This window comes from Amia ocellicauda, chromosome 10, assembly GCF_036373705.1.
Source record: "Amia ocellicauda isolate fAmiCal2 chromosome 10, fAmiCal2.hap1, whole genome shotgun sequence".
Classification (NCBI taxonomy): Eukaryota; Metazoa; Chordata; class Actinopteri; order Amiiformes; family Amiidae; genus Amia; species Amia ocellicauda.
Genome location: NC_089859.1, coordinates 30,737,353 through 30,757,313, shown reverse-complemented (window position 1 = coordinate 30,757,313; position 19,961 = coordinate 30,737,353). Strand labels below are relative to the sequence as shown.

The 19,961-nt window shown below is 37.3% G+C and overlaps 1 protein-coding gene across 1 annotated transcript in view; it reads right to left on the bottom strand.

Annotated features, from left to right (window-relative positions):
• Window positions 1–272: 272 nt before the first annotated feature.
• The window catches only part of pag1 (phosphoprotein membrane anchor with glycosphingolipid microdomains 1), a 35,574-nt gene continuing 15,885 nt past the window's right edge, over window positions 273–19,961 (bottom strand). The window contains exons 2-8 of the mRNA XM_066715892.1: window positions 14,280–14,311; window positions 12,225–12,445; window positions 11,718–11,769; window positions 9,816–9,912; window positions 8,921–9,486; window positions 5,371–5,397; window positions 273–5,016 (exon numbers count right to left, since the gene is read on the bottom strand). Of these exons, the coding sequence (XP_066571989.1) occupies window positions 4,675–5,016; window positions 5,371–5,397; window positions 8,921–9,486; window positions 9,816–9,912; window positions 11,718–11,769; window positions 12,225–12,367 (1,227 nt within the window). The 5' untranslated portion in view covers window positions 12,368–12,445; window positions 14,280–14,311 and the 3' untranslated portion in view covers window positions 273–4,674. The remainder of the gene's footprint in view (window positions 5,017–5,370; window positions 5,398–8,920; window positions 9,487–9,815; window positions 9,913–11,717; window positions 11,770–12,224; window positions 12,446–14,279; window positions 14,312–19,961) is intronic.

Genomic DNA, 19,961 nt, shown 5'->3' with positions numbered 1-19,961 from the left:
CAAAAAACATGTTGAATGTGAATAAATCGTAAATGTGCAACACTAGCTACACAATGTGCATATAGGTTTAAATGCAGGCCTGTTTTTGATGACAGATGATGCAATTTCTTTATTAAACCCTTTTTTTCTTTATATTTATTAGTCATTTGCATTTTTTTAATTATTAGTATTACTAATTGACGTAACATATTGACTTTCACCCTCACACCCCATCCAACAGAGTTGTGAAAAGGTTATCCTTTTGCAAATAACATTTCACACCAAGACTAGTATTCATTTACTGCAAAATATTTTAATAAACTACAACAAACCAAAAACAAACCAACCAAAACACAAACAAGTTGATTAACATGATAAACACTATAAACATTTTCAAATTAAAAGTTCTTATGTTACGTACAGTCATCTAATGCAGTGCATGATACAAACAAAATCAATTAGTGGTTTGTTTGAAACTTATATTTGGCACACTGCACACAAGGAATTAAACCACTTACTAGTTTATATTAATTTAGTGAGTTGGCTTTGTTTCCAGACTTAACGTCTTGTAACTTTTACCGCAGTTTGGATTGCCCAGCTCAAATGGAAACTCCCAGCTATTCCCCACTCCTTAAATCATGTAATCTATGGTTTTCCCCCCCATTCCTAATGCATAGTCAATGTTCCAAATTTAAACAAATAGAGCCGAGTCCTTTCACAAGGAAAATGATTAGCCATAGTTTCTATAACCATGTACATGTAAAGAATTGGCTTCTGAACTGGTGGCATTGTCTGGGGTTGTGTGGTTTTTGCATTTGGAAAGTGTTTGGTCATAATTGCTTGTTTCCATCTTGCCATGAGTGCGAATTCTGAGCACATTTCATTTTGACTGTTGTTTCAGATGCAAAACTAGGTGTTACTATTATGATTCTGCAAATAAAAATTATGGTATAACTTACAATGACAATCTAGCGTACCACAGTGAATCTGAATTACGTACCGGCATTGAAAAAACAGATCCTCCTCTCAGGAAACAGTATTTTTTAAAACAAGTATATAGATTTGTTAACCCAATTATGTTTTAATGCCTTTTTGAATCTGTTATGCATTCTACACATGCTGTAGGTCTAATATACACACTTTAACAGTGGCAATAGCCATGTGGTTTGTGTTCGTCATATCTTAGCCATAGCGAAAATGTCAAAGCATGCAGTCCATTTACTGCTGTACTGGATGGGTTATTAAAAAAAAGTTTAATGTAGAGTTTCATTGTACCTCTCATTTTATTAAATATTGTTTCACAATATTAATCAATTACTTTCTCATTTCACAGACTTACCAAAATCTTAAAATATGCACTTGAATTAAATCTACAATCTCCATGAACTTGTTAATATTTAATACTTCACTAATGTATCTTAAGATCAACAACACATCAATACAGTTGTCATATGGATACATGTGTTGGAAAAGGCATTAACATTGTGCTTAAGCATGCCATCAAACCATTTTCAAATAGATAATAAAAACAATATTTAATCATCTAAGGTGTCAAACCCATTGAGAATAGATTAATTGTAATCTGAACATATATTTAACTTGCCTATATGAGTAAATTCCAGACATTTGGGGAAATACAAATAAATGGCTATATATTTCAAATTTCAAATTAATGGTAATAAATATATATATTTTGGCCTGGAATTAAAATCTAGTTACTGTTTTTGATTCCTACCCTGTTCAACGGCCAAGTCTCATTGGATTTGGTTATTGTTCTCAAGACCAGTCAATGTGTTTTACTTTATTAGATCAATATAAACACACTAATTTTAAATCAATATAGAACATAAACATGTATGAACTACAGGCTGAATGTAGTTTTGTTGTCAATAGTATAATTTTTACTTGTATAAATATTAAATTTGTGATCGTAATTCCAGTGGGCCATTTCTAGCCCATTTCTGATTAATATTTTACTGTAGACTTGGCATCTGATTCAGTAGAACAACATTTCCACACAACTGTTATTCTTTTATTTTATGTTTTCATTTCCAAGGCTCTGTCATTCGGACATTTTAATATGTCAATAGTTCCGTTACTTATAATACATATTTGTTTTAATAATGGGAACACATTTTATATCCTAAATTCATAAGCTATTTTCCTATTATGTCTATACATTTCACATAAACATATAGCCTTATTTTCACTTATTAAACTGAAGGCACTCTATTGACCTCATACTAAATTAATTAGATAGGCAGTTTGCCAACGGTAGAAAAATGGACCCCATTTTTAAATTGAAACACTTGATCTTCACTCTGCAGTTTAAAAGGTCCTCTCTCGCTTACTCTGCACTCTGCAATGCAGGGAGCTTTTCGATTTCACCTTCTGCTCGCCAGGATCTTAATGTAGACAGCTCAAGTGGTTTCTATTTTTCAGCAGAGATTATCTCCAAAAAATATAGGCGCTGCTTTAACAGTCCATTTAAAAGCCAAGGCATGGTATCAATTTTACCATGGAAAATTGTCACATCAACATGTAGCATTTTTATATATAGGGGCAAAAGGAAACTGCAAAAAGGTCACTCCTTCGATGGCTATGAATCATCAGAAGGAATCCTACCTTTAAAAATGGAACACAAAAATTGTATGTTTAGTAAGAAAATTAGATGTAATAATGACTATTTTCTTGTTTATTCAGTTTCCTTTTTCATTCCACACCTTTCATTCACGGTGTATATCGAACGCTCTGAAAGTTGCTGGCACAGAGATATGGACCAGTTGATTGTGTGCAGAAGTAACACAATTACATCAGTAAAAAACAGATTTGCCATTGATGAGTTTTGGGTTACAGATAATATAATACACCGTTATCAAACAAGTTTGGCATTCATCTGAAAACACCAGAAACCAAGACCGGATAATGGATGAACAATAATACAATACAACATTTAGTACCTTCACATTACAATAATTCTCCAGCAGTATAAATTAAAGATGGCCACTGCCACAACACAAAGTACCAAGATGTGATTGAAACAAATAAAACAATAAAATAGAGGCAGTCAGGCAAAAGGAGTTGTTTTGTCTTATGTTGCCACACATTCAAAGTCACATAAAACAAAGGGGTGATAGTAGCAGGGAAATCCAATTATATCCTGGGTCAGTGTGCCAAGATGAAACAATAGTCGAAAAAAAATCATTCTTCAGCTTCCTGTCAAAGTAAAAATAGAAAAGTAGTGCATCTCTAATGTTGCGGTTATGTCCTGTGAAATTAAACACTTTAAAGCTCACAAATATATGTTTTTAAATCTACTTATTATACATTATAACTTTAAACTAATAATAATGATAACATTTTCAAAGTTAATGGCTGCTCTACAAAGAAAGACATTATGTTTTCACCTTTAAATCATACGGCCAGATAAGAAAACAACAAAGCCAGTCAGTGTAGCACAGAAATGATTGGGATAAACAAACCAACAAAGATACTATTTGCAGTTTTCATTATCTAGATATACATTCCTCCCCAGTACACACAGCTTAGATTTGAAGAATAAAAAAATATAGATTGTTTTCATTGTCATTACTTGACCATCGCAAACTAAGAATAGTGCATTTATACAGTACCACAACTACTGTAGTTTAATGGAGTTCAGTCCAACAGGAGGAATAATTGTACCCATACAAACCAAATAGCTTTGCATTTTAAAAATCATACAATTCATAACAAGTAAATGCTAGAACTTAGATAAACAAAAACATGCAAGCTTGAATTGGCCTCTTTTTATAATCGGAATATACAAATCTTTTAACATAATCATCTTGTTTATGTTTGCATACTGTATTCTTATATTTTCCAGTGACACTTTTTCAAAAGAGGTGGCAAATCTGGTTTCTGTACACTAACAATTGCAAAAAAGCTCATTATAATATCCAATTTTTTTTTTCTCTAGCGTACCTAACATGTTCCCTACTAGAACTCTCTTCATACCCCTCAAGCAAAATACAGGGGTAATTCCATCAAAACCTCTGGGATTCCAATACAGTACCCACCGAGTGGCCAAAATAACTCCTTTACCAATTGCCCTCAGGTTTCTTTGCTCCTGGTTTCAACAGGAGAGTTTCCCTAGCTTTTCCCATCCAAAGATAGTAATGGCACATTTTTATATAGATAACATTTGCTGTTTTTTTCAGCTCTTCATAGTATGCACTTTCTGACTGTTCATTCTTTCTTTCCAAATGCACTAACCAAAAGTTTATTTCTGTTCTTAGTGGACAAGTCTCTTGCTATTAAGTCCTCCTTGTCTGTCTGGGGCAATAGAAGTGGTTTAAAGTAACTGTTCAGGGTTCAAAACCAAACAAAATAACGTTTACACTAGTTCCTATAAACTATGTTTTCCCAGCATTTGACTTTGTACTTTTTATACATCTTTCTCACTGGTGCTATGGTGTGATTGACCATTTTCTTAGTCGACGTAGAGTTTGATGGGGAAAGCAATTAGAGTTCTTGGTTCCTCTAAGCTCGGTGATGAAGGACTGATATGTGATGTGTCTTGTAACTCTCTGGTTTTCTCACAATCAGCCTTGAAAAGAGTTCTCGTTTCTGAAGCACAATTTAGAAAGATGAATAACTGAATGCACAGAAATCGCGCTTTCAAATGCAGGCCAACACATGCGAACTGTAAAAGTGTCAGAGTCTTGAGCACTGCCTACTCAGCTGCAGGTCCCCCACGCTCTCGTAGTCCGGCTCCCTCTGTGCACCGGCAGATACCTCCGCGTCCGATTCTGTCCTTTTGCCCCCTTGTGTTAAAATCCCTATAGTTTCGTAGGCCGGATCCACATTTTCTGCAGCCGAATCTTCAGAGGCGGGTGGATCTTCAGAACCAGGCTCTTTATGTACATCCTTCACTGTAGCATATAGATCGCTGGACATGGACAAAGGTCTTGAGCGGTTAATCTCGCCAATAGAATTGTATCCTGGATCACTCCTCCTGATGGAAGGCTTTACCACAGTTGAATACATGGCCGAGATCTAAAAAACATTGAATAAAGGGTTATGTCTGTTTGTATCTATAAAAGACAAACAAAAGAACAAAATAAAACAAGATGACTGGTTCCGATTTTCAGCTAGGTCTTGGAAAACCGTGTTCAGTTCATGTTCATGATTTCATATACATCAACATGTAAACAAAAATAGTGTCCAAAGGATTCTACAAAGTAAACAAACTGGATTTTTTTTGTGTGCGTCTGAAGTCTAAAAATAAGTATGTGGTAATGTGCCTTAAAACAGACGCAATAACTAGTGATGTTAAATTGTCGTAATTAATTTCTTGCTGGTTTCAGTTCCAGATTGAAGAAACAAAGGGGTAAGTAATGAATAACTAACCTCTTCCTGTGAAAGTGAAAGCTTTCCCTGAAAAACAGAGAATTGTGAAGATGAGTTTTATTATTTAACAACAACAAAACACTCTATTCAGTCATTTAACATCATTTACTCAGAGAAATAAAATAAAATGTAGGCTATATTTGGTAAGGTTTTAAAAGAAAATACATTCCTAAAAATGATAAACAGTATTTCAGTTATGATATGAAGCAGACAAATCACCTGACATTTGTTTCTACAAAATGTTAATAACACATTAACATAAACTGGTCTAACCCATTTATATCACAGGAGGTTCTTCTCTCTGTAGACTGCTTTTAAAGTGGAGGTCATATACTGTGTGGTACTTGGGTAGACTGAAGCTTACGGTAAATATTTGAACAGATTTCGTTTAAACATTTACTACGAGTGGTTTGGACTTTATTAATACGTACAAATTAAGTTGTTTTATAAAAAGAATGAATTTGACATTGTAAATGTTTAATCAGTCATGTGCTGTGTATCTATAATTCAAAATGCTTCTGCTCCTAAGGACTAATTTTCCAGTTAAATAAATATTAATAATAACTGTTTACTTTTTACTTTTTAAGGAACAAGTGATCCATGATTCTTATGACATTGCCAAAGAAGACCGTTATCTAAGTTACATCGAAACTTATGTTTCTATCAAATTATTGCACATAATTTAAATTCGAAGTGGAACAACAAAAGCAAATCACATCGCTCATCAATTCATGTTTTAAGACTGGGCCACAGACCTCCCTCTACTTTCTGGAGGTACTGCATGTCACTGCTTTGAATAATTACCCTAGTCTTGTCCTGCAGGGGTTTGCATTTAAGGTGAATTTTTCCTGCACTAATTGTGTAGTTATTTTTGACATGATTTTCCACAGCAATTGTGTTTTCCTCTCTGTCGAGGTTCTGTGCTAATTAAATGCATGGCCCCAATGCTGGCATGCTCTGCTTTTGAAAATGACCCCCGTCTCCACAACACCACCGTGTGTGCATTGTCATCCCGTGGGGGGCCGGTTTTGGCCTGGCTCCCAGTATCCCTCCAACCTTGGTCTGTTGTCAAGACTTCTTTAATTATATTGGCTGTCTAATTTGGCTAATTGTGTAGACTGCAAAAACGGGTTTGAATACCATTCTCCAATGTGTTTCTTTTGTCATTGAGGAATGCAAATGATGGCGGCTGAAATTCTCCAGGCGTGAGCATGAGCGAAGATGAGGTCTCCTATTGCGATCTCCTCGGAGTTATCTCACACAACAGAACTTGAGTACAAGAGATTGCTCTATTACAGTTCTGTCACTCCACAGAACTGTATCACTGTATTATACTTGAATGAAATGTGAATCAAGCTGACATCCATTTAAATACAATGTTTTATTTCAATTAAATTAGTAGTTAACCAGACATATCCTTTCATCAGTGTCAGATGTGTTTTTACTTTTTTTTACTGCACAATTAAGAATCCTTTTTCCTCCCACCACTCAAGGCCTACCAAGAGCCAAGAGAGCATATTGTTGGGAAGTGAATCATAGTTGCACCATAATGGCTCTAAATTGGCAGTGCAACAGTAATTTGCTACTCCTGTACTCTTCCCACAAGAAGACATTGATTTCTGAGAGGATATATAAATCCTCAGATAATTCTATACACGTCTACAGCAAAACCTGCTTATCTTAGAAAACCCATGACCACCAGAGAAAGACACAAGATACAACTATCTTATCAGTCTTTACAACAGATTGGCCAGACCCCCTACAAACTGACCTAGCCCAACACCGCCCACTTCAAATAAAACCAGAATGCTCATTGACAGTTTTGTATTAGGCAGTAAGAAGCATCTACATCCAAACAATAAACTGCCATCAAAGATTGGAATTGGAATTTTGCAATTGACGGTCAGGGTCAAATCTTGATTCGGTCTAGGTCACCACCTATCATTAAAGCAAGTGTGTTTTTCTGTCACTATCTTATTTAATGCATAGGCCAACACAGAACGGGATTCAATAAAGACCTCATTCTATGAAATGGTTATGGTAATTATAATGCATATACACACAAAAGTTAATTGCTTATTTCTACTTCTCCTTTTGTTTTTTCCATACCTAATATCCAAGTGATGTGTTTGAGGTGCATCACAGAGAATCCATCAACCATTAACTGATTGATTCCTCTCCAACCTCACATAGGGTCACGGAAACTACTTCCATTAATTCACAGGCTGCCAGGAGACCAGGGCTCAAGGGCAAAAGGGCTGGCTGTATTTCACCTAATCATTTTCACAATTAACCCATCAAAGCACTTTGCATACATTACAGTGTGAATACCTTGTCTAGCTAATTAGAAGAGTGTTCTGGATTCCAATTAGAAGTATTAAAAAAACATGAAAAGAGCATATACAGTATGTTAAACTAATTTCACAGAATGTAATGCTAGTTGTATAGCAAAATCCATTTGCTTACTATACTTAATTATGGGGAAGATAAACTGTAATGTAAGTACAGGGCAGTAAGGGCATATTGCTATAATATATAATAATCCTAAATATTATGGCAATATGGCCAATGCCAGTCCCATTTTAAAACTGGTAGTTTTTTGGCCCTTACAGATAAACATGTTTCGAACAGCATGACAGCCAATAGACAGATAAAGAAAGGCATTGGGGGAAGCACAGCAGGAACCGCTAAAGCACTTGCTTCTCCAAGTGTATAACTAGACAGCTCCACCATATTAAATGCCATATGATATATTATACAGCCCCCGAAGGCTTACTCGAAGTAAGTAGGAGCCCCCTGCACAAGCAATTCATTTTCCGCGACACCAAAGTGATGACTTATGCTCTGGTTATTCCCCGGCTACCATTCATATCACAATTACAGGTATCATCAAAGGACACCTGAGCCGTACTTCTCGGAAAAACAATCAACAGAGAAGGCCCTCTCCTCTCGCTGGTATTGCGATGATGCCGCGTTCGTCTGCCGTAGCACGTTCTGGGTCTCGACATTTAATGATTCATAAATAAGTACATCTCCAGTGACCATACTCTGCTGAAACACACGCGGGCTGATCTCGACGGTGTCGCTTCACACGGAAAGGAAAGCCTCAACCTCTATTCCCATGCGCAGTATAAAAATGCACAAGCGTGTGATCAGACAAAGGGTAATAAATCTTATTACTAATGAGGTACCATGGTGTCTCTTGTTGATAAGTACGCTTTTAAAGAAACACTTTTTCAGTTCACCTTTAAGGAAGCAGGAAAAGGTGCATTTTGACGTGCATTCAAGTCAAACGAACCATGTAAACCATATTAATTTGCTGCCCTTTGATTTTTTTTAAGTGGCCCACTCCCGTGCTAGCCGTGACATTTAAGAATTCAAAGCAGAAACCTGAAGACCGAATGACAGAAGTAGAACCGACACAATCAGTCAGGCAAGATTTTTTTTTTTTTACGTGGGAGATGAGTTCGAATAACTAAAACAAGCTAAGATGATAGCTCAACTTCCACAGTTCGCAGACTGTTTTTTTCCACCCTGAGGAGGGTCTCACCTTGTCTGGCTCTCCATTTTGCAGTCCTGCACCTTCTGTCTCGGGCGCCTGCTGGTTCTCATTTTCATCCAAGGCCTTGTCCGGGATGGGTGGCGGCTGCTCCTCTACCTGCTCTACGGTCCTGCACAGATGCTCTGAATTGGGACTGTGGCGGCTCTTCCTGTTGCGATCGATGGAGGCGTACTCTGCCGCCACTGCCCCCGGGACCCCGTTGGGCATCCCAGGGCTCAGAGACAGGTGAGTTGTTGGATCATCTTTTGGGGCTGGACACTTGTTACTCAGCAGGCCCTGGTCCTTGATCTCCTTCACAGTCTCGTACAAGGAGTCCTCAATGTTAGCATCCTGGGAGGTGCTCTCTTTCACCACCTCGTACGTGGTGTCCATGGTCGTGCCCGTCGTACCCGCAGGCACAGCGGCCTCGAGAGTGCTGTTAGGGGGAATCCTGGGAAGCTCTCGATCCTGATGGCACTTCAGGGACTTTCCCAGGCTGTTCTGCGCCTCTGGCAGGTCGGACACCCCTTCTTCAGACGGCAGGGGACTGTTGTCTTCAGTGTCTTCTGAAAGAACTGGAGACAACAGACTATAAACACATTTTTCTGTGTCATGTGACCGATGGGCGGAAGGGCGGAACATGACAGTCAACGTCTTTGCCCCAAAAAGGTGAATAGGATTAACCAGTGCAATTCTGAAACCTATACTTTTACCAGTTAAACAGGTTGACTCAAGACATTTAATTAAATAAATCCCCATGTACTGACAGTTTTAACATAAAATGCATACGATTGTGGTTTTATGTTTATAGAAACTGGTCTCTAGATATAGACTTTCTCAAGAGGGAGCTACTTTTAAGAAGATGTTTGGAATACCGTGTGTATGAAATGACATTTAAACTCACCGGTCCCACTGGTTAATGGCCCATTATGGGAGCTACTTGCTACCATATCAGTTCCCGGGCTTTCAGCAGAATTGCTAGGTCTCTCTCTTTCGGACACCTGCAAGAAGAGAGGTCAGTTACTGGGGATGTGGTCAGAATTAGGTTTCTGTACGGTCTTGGGGGTACCACAAAAGCAAAACATAAAAATGCCTTGTTGGTCAAAATGGACATGAGGATAATAAAGTGAATTGTGGAGGTAGAAATCAATTATAAATCATGCATGACAAGCACATATTGATTATTAATTGAAAAGTTGCAAAGGTGTGGATTAATATTCAAGATTTGCACAGACTTCTTAAGGATACACAATGCTTAATACTCCATTATTATTGGGTCTATTACTTTTTATAGTTCAGTAGGCCAAAGCAAGCATGAGTAATAACTCCACGTTTTGATGGAATAAAGCCTTTTAAAGATAATTACTTTAAGTCCTTTAGCTGATTTCTAAAGGCGATACATTTCTGAATGTGCTAAATAATAATGTATTTTCACATATCACTGTTATGCATAATCATAAGCAATTTTCCTGTCAGTGTTTCTGAGGTCAATGCAAGTGCAAGTATATGTGCTAAAGCATCAATCTGGTGCCCTCTTGTGGTTTTGTCAAATTACAGTCTGCTAGGTGTGTGAGGCTGGTGAATTGGCAGACAGTGGGGCATGGGGCTGTACAATCTCACAGTACAAGAGTCCAGGGGTGCTGTATTTTCCCCAGAATGTTTAAGAGTTAATACCAGGATGTATCAAATAAGAAGAAATTCTGTTCTAGTTTATGACAGTGTGCACAACACCATAATCAATTGCTTTTAACTTAGCTGGGCTTACTTGGATTCAGTAGAGCTTTTCACATGATTGTGTGGAATTGGATGTTAGGAATATTTTTACTGCTGTGCTTTAATCTATAAAACACCATACTAGAGAGTTATTGCTCTTCCTTCTTCTGTTTTTTATTAGTCTACATGATTTCATGAAGGCTTTCCAAGTAATGTAATGTTCCATAACCATTAAATCCATCCGTGTGTAGTTTATTAAACTGTTAAATTCTTTATGCAAACTTATGAATGAATAATATTTATTTTCTTTCGATAGAAATGATAACCACTGAGAAGACGCACATATCTTGGCTCAAAATCAAAATAAGCTTACTTTCCGTTTTAAGTTGACATGAGATGTTCTTCTGTGTCTTAAAAATCTTAAAATAGGAAATAGGTTTCATATATTGGGGGTTTCAAGAGTGCTATATCAATTCTATTTTAACCAAAATGATTAAATGAATGTACATATGATTAATTAAGCATTTAAGACAAACTGTTGTGAAATGCTCCGTTTTCAATGCAGTAAGATCAGATTAGATTGACTTATCAAACACTTTGTGTAACGGGTTGGGCACAGATAATGCCTTCAATTTTCTGCTGAATGACTGGAGCACTGAACTAGCATTTCACAAACCACTTTGGTCCTTATAGCTGCCGTGTGACAATTCAATGGCATTAGATACAGGAGAAAACCGTTCATCCTGTTTTGTCACACCTTGAGAGCTTTTCATTTGCCCACTGGCTGGGACAGTTGGATTTCAAACATCTACTTAAGTATGATAGGTTAAGTGTGATAGAAAAATCAGTCTACTTTGGGAGAGTGATTTCCTGAACAGTCTTATGTATTGGACATGGGTAGGCTATCAAAATGCTACAAAGGAGTGTAACGCTAGTATAGATGTCACTGCCACCGAAACTTCCACAACATTTTTTAAATAATATTCAACCCTGTGGAATCCTAAGTCACAAGATGAGTAAGCATTAAATAACAGGGATAGACAATAAGCGATAAGGAAAAGACATAGTTTCAAAGTTTGAAAGAAACACCAACCCCATTCATCAGATTTTCATGGTCTCCAACGGGCCCATTGTTTTTCTTTTGTCTAATTTAAAAGAAAAAAGAAAAGAAATCAATCAACACTGAGGTTCAGAGAAACAAGGTATTGAAAAGGAGAAACATTTCTATAATGGTGCACCATATATACAGTAGATATAGATATAAAATCAAGTGTCTTTGTCAACAAATATACAGAACGTTACGTATTCTTAATATAGGAATGGGATTTTGACTGTTATTACATGTCATAACCTTCATATCTACATCCTTCATAGTTCTCTCTCCAGCTTCATGTACAATAGTGTTAAGCACTAATAAGAGGCGCATCTCTCACTCAATCTGAAAGTCAAAGCACCAAACAGAACTCTTTCCTTCAACAGAGATCTCCTGATGTAGGTCTACACAGCACAACAATTTATTTCGATTGCAACAAGTTTACAGAAAGAAACCTAGATTGCATTTTGAAGGGAAGGGGTAAGCTTTAACTGTGGATGTTTTTACCCCTGGCAGCTGGCACACAGGAGGACTAGGAGAGACAGGAGGAGGACGGCAAACACTGCTGTCATGAATCCCACGGCCACCACATGCCCAATGCCCAGGACCCCCGCGCCCGCTCCAATCACATTACTCAGGAGAGGAGCCATCAGAGACTTGCAGGAAAACTGCTGGAGAACGCGGACATCAGTGGAGAGCGCTCTACAGCTGTGCCAACAGGGCGATGCCTACAAATAAGCAAAATAAATAAATACATACATTGAACATGCTGGGAAAATGCATGCTTCCTAATAAAATAGAGAAAATCCTATTGATTCATTAAAAGAACTGAAAATACAGAACTTCACATGAACCAGCACCCAATGAAAAGTTAAACGTTCCTTTTTCATTCAGCAAAATATCTTACATTTATTTTTAAATGATATAGGCCATTTAGTATCTTTTACCCTGCCTCATAACACAAGAGTATACAGTTTTGTAGTTTTAAAACCACACAAAGTAAAAAGAGTAAGACAACCATAAGTAACAATCTGCAGACATCTGCAATATAAGCCCTGGGGAGAACTTTTTATAGACTCTCAGTATGTTCTTAAAAGTAAGGCGCACCTGCAACTGTGATTTTAATTGCATGTTTGTCCACAAGAGGTCAGCACAGCTTAAATTTGTTTTTTTAGGATTGCAATGGAGTGCCACTGTAATACCACATACTAGTGTACTGTAAAAAATACTATAACATTATATACATAATTTTTTAGTCATACACAGCTGTTTTGATTTTGACCAAAATGATACATGTTTATTTTATTTGAACTGATCACGAGGAGTGTAAGACAAGTATGTATTTATTTTGACATAATTGTTGGAAACATCTCTTAAAAAAACTGGGTACGATCCTCCGATATCTGGGGATATTGTGAGCTCTGCACAATGCAAAATCTGTTTAGGACTTTCCAGATACAGATCCTCTAGAATGCAACATTATAAGCATACAAATCAAATGGACTGGTATTTAAAAATCAATTTGAATGGCTACATTATACAGTAGAGCCTCCTCACTAATAGACTTATTGTCATTTCAAAGTCCCAAGATGGCCAAAAGATAAAGTTAAAGTGGTATTCAGAGCTGATTATCTGATGTTCAGGTCCATAGGAGGTATGGGATTAGATTATTCAAATTGACGATTTCCAGCCCCATCCAATATAATTTGTAGACCAATAAAACTGAGATAAACTGATACCCTGAGCAGCACACACTGACTGTCACTGGTATGAATGGAAAGACGTCCTGATGATCAAATTAAAAGAGATAACAGTGAAAGGGGTTATCCGTTTTAATTGAGCACAGACCAAACAAAAGCATTAAAATACAACTGCCCTGCAAACAAACAACATGGAGCAGGGGCAGGGTTTTATTTTGCAGCAGATCTATGCAAATCCATGGGTTTGCCGATGTTGCTTTTGATGCCTGAAAACTAATAGGTGTTCAGTCATGTGCGCACTGACGTTTGGGTCACTACTGTTACAGGGCCCTGCTAGGGAACGGTGAAAACCTACAACCGTGATCCAAGGTCACTAACCAGGTTCCCCCAGCTAGAGACATATTCGAAAGCTCAGTTTGAATCCTGCTACACAGGCATGTTTTCACAAGGCAACCTGACATACAATTGCACCGCAACTATCATATTTATACTGCAGGAATAAAACTGCGGTCCGGCCAACACCTTCCAATCCTCACAAAATAACAACAACTATCTCATCTCATCTGCTATGCGTTTAATACTATAAATCCAGATGTAAAATAAGAACATTTAATATTCAAAAGCAGGATAATGACTTTAAAAACAGAAAGCATTTTGCCTCCTGCACAAGCTGTTTGGGATTAGGAATGCCATAATAGTTTTCCTTCTTGAGTATAATTCATCGCTGGCACAAATAAATACAGCAGTTAATCAACAAACATGAAAAATAAAATGGCATTAACAGCATAAACCAGGACACATTTGACAAAAGATATACCTCATATAGGAACACACACTCCTATATAAATAAGTATGATCTTACCTTCAAATGAATAACCTTTAGGATCTCCCTTCCTGAAGGAAAACAGAAACAAGAGAAAGTTACTCCAACCGATTAAAAGTACTTTGTGGCTCAGTCTCCTGCAACATGTTTCACCCACTGCAATTAATGCGTCCAGGAACCAATATGATAACAGAATGACATCATGCTGCATTATATCTTTGGAGACACATCCCTCCCTTAATTACCATGCAGTGAACAAGCACTTCCTTCAAAGCTGCTGGAAAAGAAAAAAAAGACTATTACTGTACTACAAGTTCAACAAGCTTGAGTGAGTAAGGATTCTCTTGTTCAGCATGCATTACCTCACTCTGTATTCCTGTTCCCTGGCCTATCTTATTATTAAAAGTGTTTTAAAGAAGTTAGCAAAAAGCAGTGGTAGGTTTATTAGTTCTCTCATCCGGGACAGCTGCTTTAGTGTAGTACTGCATGGCCCGAGAATAAACATTGAATGTTGATTGTTACAGACTCGAAAAACACCCTGCATGTAATTCCCTCTGAGTCAGAGATTACGAGCCGGTGTTGTTACCAAAGTGTGGCAGTAACCACTGGGTGCCTTTTTGATTGGATTCAGATGTGCCGAGTGAACAATCATAGAGTGTATCATTGAGGCAGTTTTGAAGAAGCCAAGTAAGCTTTGTGATATTAGGAATGCACAGCTGGAAGACCCTGAGAACATGTCCAGAGCTCTATTCTCATGTGAAAAAAATAATACAAACCCAAAACAAAACAGACAAGTGAACAGCTACACTCAGAGGCCATGGGACCAAGTGTCAAAAACTCAAATAGTTTCTCATGTACTTTTAACTCTGATCGACAAGCTCAGTCCAAACGTCTGCTCTATGATCATCTACTGTAAGGTATTCTACAGGAACATACAGCAGGTCCATTGCAAACCCCAATTGTATCACTTGTATACTTGTACGTGTTTATCCTTCGAGAACTTAAGCTCGTCTGTTTAATTGAAATCAAATTGAAAAAGGGCAAAACCTGACAAGATTTCCCAATTTCCGAATGCGGTTATAAATGCAGTTTGCGGAGCTGCTTCACACATCCTGTTTGCCGAGGCCTTTATAAATCAGTTCTGGGAGGTCAGGCGAGCAGTCTAATCAATGACATGCAAATCACTCCCCTCTGCAATTCATCAATGCATTACCACGTTGTGCAGGCACCATCAGTAATCTTTTCATTAGCGATTGCACAGGGGTAATCCTGCACCTTAGTCCTGTAACGAAAAGCTCAATACCGTCCCCGGGGAAACTCTGTGTAGGTCAGTTTGTGCTCCAGAGTCATCTGACAGCATACAATCACGGTAATGTAATCAACTGCAAGTAATTTAATTTCTTCTGATATTTTCAGTGCAGCTGAGGGGACACAGCCCTCCTATGTGCCTCCTCCCAGCCCTCCCTTGGGTTTTGACTGTATTTGGTCAATTTTGCCTGGGCATCCCTTCCCCACTATACCACAGTCCTCAGCCTACAGCTAGTTCTGCAATTAACACAGACTATTTTAATCAAGTGACATTATGTTGTGGGTTTGATAACGCTCAGCCCATTGATTACTTGCCCAGCATGAAATTAGATTTCCCTTACATATAAAATGTGCATAAATTAAAAAAAGGTTTGCCACAATTAAAAAAAAAACAAACGAAAAACACTAATTTGGGCCAAATTTATGAAAGGCTTCTGTGCACGTCTCTCGAGTGGAATTAATGTTAACAGCCTATTAAGGATGAGGAATATTAACACACTTCTGGCCATAAGCCTGAATGAATGAATGGGAAAATAAACCCCTTTTCATTCAAAATAGAATGGCTTTTCAAAAATTAATGCCTTTCTGTTGTCCTTCTCATAGTTTGAGCCGTTTCCCATTTTACAAGTTATTGTAATTTATCAAAACCGGTTGCGTGACATCTGCTTTTCGGTTTGATTGGTATCATGTGCACAACAGCACGCAGTTCTTTAAAATACAGCAATTGTTCAAGTTCATAGACCACTTTCCAAGGATGCTGCCGATATATTAACAATAAACAAACAAATAAACCAATAAATAAATAAATTCAGTTCACATGACATATGTCCAGATTAACTCAAAACCCACCCATCGATTGCAAAGTCGAAAACAAAAGCGGTTTCTCTGTACATCTGTGCTTCCTGCTGAAAAGACTTGGTGTAGCACAAGAAGTCAAGATATTTTGGGAGCGTTAACGTTCTGTTGCCTCTTTTGACTCTCTGTGAGTCGTCAACTGTTTTCTGTATAGTCACAACACTCAGCCTAGCAATTTGACATGATAGCAACAATTCTAATTCAGTTATGCAAATGTGTGGTATTTTGAAAAAACAATTGTTTGTGGGTCCAACCAGGAACTGATATTATTTGCAGTCTAATTATGTAAAAGGAAGTAAACTGCACCTTAGCCTAGAGTTTTGAAAGATCTAGGCACTCAGAACCTTTTGCTGGTTATCAGAGAAACCTTTGAGCTTTGAAACAATACAACAGATAGAGAAAAGCTGTGGAGGAAAAATGAGTATTTAGTTAATAAAAGTCAATACAATCATGACTTTTAAAAATAAATTATAAATAAATGACGCACAAACTGTTAAATTATACTGTTATCCAAAAGTACAATTTAATGTGTAACTAATAATGTTTGCCAACTTTAACTGCAGTTTTTAATTCAGTTAATGTTTTACTTTAAGTTGAACTAATTTCAACTTAATAAGAATAAAAGTGTTACGTAGCGATTTAATATTTTGAGCTGTGTTGACCTTTAAGAAGTAATTGGATTAGAGAATATATCGCAAATACAAGGAAGCACAATGCTTTCAAAAACAAGAAGGAAGTTCACCGATGCTTGCCTCAAAATAAATAAATACATACATTTGCACACAAACATCCAGAAACACATGATTTTCACTCCCTTCTTAATGCACAAGCTGTTCAAATAATCATTATATTCATGCCATTGCAGCTGATTTAACATTTTGTGGAATAGTAAGAAACTTTATCGGTTTCGGTTAAAGGACACATTTACACTCGAATTATGCAGAAACCATTGATTTGGATTTATTAGTCACATCAGTATGATATTTTTAAAAAGTACTATCTGAAACCTAAGTATCACAAATAAGGGCCAGATATTAATAGCTAATCTTTTGAAGAACCTACATATTTTCTGTGCATGTGTCTGTGCTTCTGCTCCATCTCCAGCCTCTAGTTCTGTATGCAAAACATCAACCAGCTCCTTATTCGGTCTAGTTTTGCAGAACAATGTGGTCTGTGTCAAGTGTTGATGTACTGTTGAGAGTTGATAATCTGTTCTTCTCTCAGGGTTAAAGAAAAAGAAGAGTTGGCAAAAGTTAACATAACTTTTTGGAGGTCTGTGTATCATACAATCAACTTAAGAGACGAGGCAGAGCAGAATTTCAGGTTTTTAAATTGGGCGGAAATTCTCGACCAGGGTGGAAAAAAAAGAAAGGCTCTGACTCTTCAGTTAGTCATTCCCAGCCTTTTAATGTGTAATGAAAGGACTCTTCAAAATTAACAATGGATTATAATACTAGCTACTGTTTAACCACTTTCATATGCCCTTTCAACCTATGCAAACCAGACAGCTATTGAACCAAAAGACAGCTACAGTAGGTCAGATCCACAACGCAGCCTCCCTGCTGTGGCCAATCCCAAATGAGCCGAGAACAGGAAGTCACAGCCCTCAGTGGAAAACTGCGATCGTGTTTTCTACCAACGCCCATAGCTCAATGTTTGTTCCCAGAGACTTAGGCTACTTTCTTCCTTAGGGTCCTTCGGTGACAAAGTCAAAAGGGAATCTTTTTTTGGATGTTGTTCTCAAAGTACACAAAATCAAGGTCACATGAATACAGATATAACTCTTGGTCAGAATACTTTCATTTCAGAACTGAATTGCTAAAACCAACTTGATGAGCATTGCAGATTTCAAAGCAAGCATCGACCATAACATTGCACATGACCATGATCCATATAAGGCACACAAGACTCACACTTCCCAACTTCCTTTGTGAAAACATTTTTGTTTTAGGTTTCATGTCCTCAAAGGGAATTCCTAATGCCTGTGGTTTATACAAAGTACTGTGTCTATGATCTACCTCAACAGGTGGCAGCAGTCAATGCAGCTCCACAGAGGAAAATCTGGGTTTTGTGCTCTGACATTTCTTACATATACCAGAGTTCCTCACACATGAGAACAGCAGTTTCTATTAATATGTGTGAAAGGGTAGCTGATCACAAAACTGTGGAAAACAAACGAAAAAGACGACAACCACTGTTGTGTTCTGGGTCCCAGCTAGTCTCACTTCTGTTTTCAACAGCTGTTCGAAGCTGTTCCACCATGATTACCTCATGCTGAACGCAAATTAAGACTTGAGCATTTTCCAACTGGCACTTCAACATAGCAAGGAAATTATCCAACATACTTTTCCTAAGCAAATCTATACACAGCTTGCTTATAGGATTTTTTTTTTTTTTTTTCTTGGGAACAAACTGCAGTGGCTTACATTAAGCTGAGGAAGTTGATTGGGATGCACAGGGAAAATCCACATGTGATTTCAGAACACCGCCCACACAGGCAAGACAAAGATATTTAAAATTCCTGCAGAGGAGATTTCTATGAATGGGACAAGCTTATTTGAATGTTATATTTGGAGGAACAAAATATGGGCTGGAAATATTTAGTCAAAAGACTTTTTAAAGTTTAAGTTCTTGTATGGGCTGACATTTTATATATGGTTGCATGTAAGAAGAAAAATAAACAATGCTACTTTTTTTCAGGCTTTAAAAGATGCTAAATTCCACCTTGTAGGAAATCATACATACTTCTATGGTTGTTACACGGTTTTCCAAGGTGGTATCAATGTACTGCAAACATTCATGTAATCTTTTGTTTGAGGAGGCCAATTCTGTACTTTATGCAAGATGGCCCTCAGACTGACTTCATCATTGAATACATTTACATGACAAAGTTATTTGATAAGATATAATCTCAAAAATGATTAAAGCTTGCCACTGTTTGCATGACAATTCAATTCAAGTTCTGACTGTTCCGCAAATCCTTCACCTAAAACATAGGACCTTTGCGTGGATCCATTAGTCAACAGAGCCGAGATTAAGATCAGTCAACATAATTAAGACTAACTTGAAGTATTCAGAATATTCCATCATTATAACCCAAAAGTATATTTTACTCATATTTTCTCAGAGAGATCAACATTGGAAGTAAATATTGTCAGCTAAAAAACAGCTAAAGTTTCAGAGCAGTGCCTTGCAGAACCTAGCAATGAGTTCTATACATTGAATTTTCAATGGAGAATGATCTTGGTTAATTCAGAAAAGAGATACGATAGAATGAGCCAAAATGCCGAATTCACATTTCTATTTCCAGTATAGAGTATATTACATTCTGTATCATCTCCTGCACATTACTGAAAATGAATTGTGTATTAATAATGAGAGTGAACATATACGGACAAATTAACTGTAAATGGAAGACTTTTTACAAGGCCCCTTCAACTACATTAGTAGCCAGATGATTTATGACACATGGCTGTCCTATATGCCAAGAGTTGTATCTTTCTGGATCTTGTGATTGATTTGATCGAGGGGGAACAGATAGTGCGCAAATATGCTGAT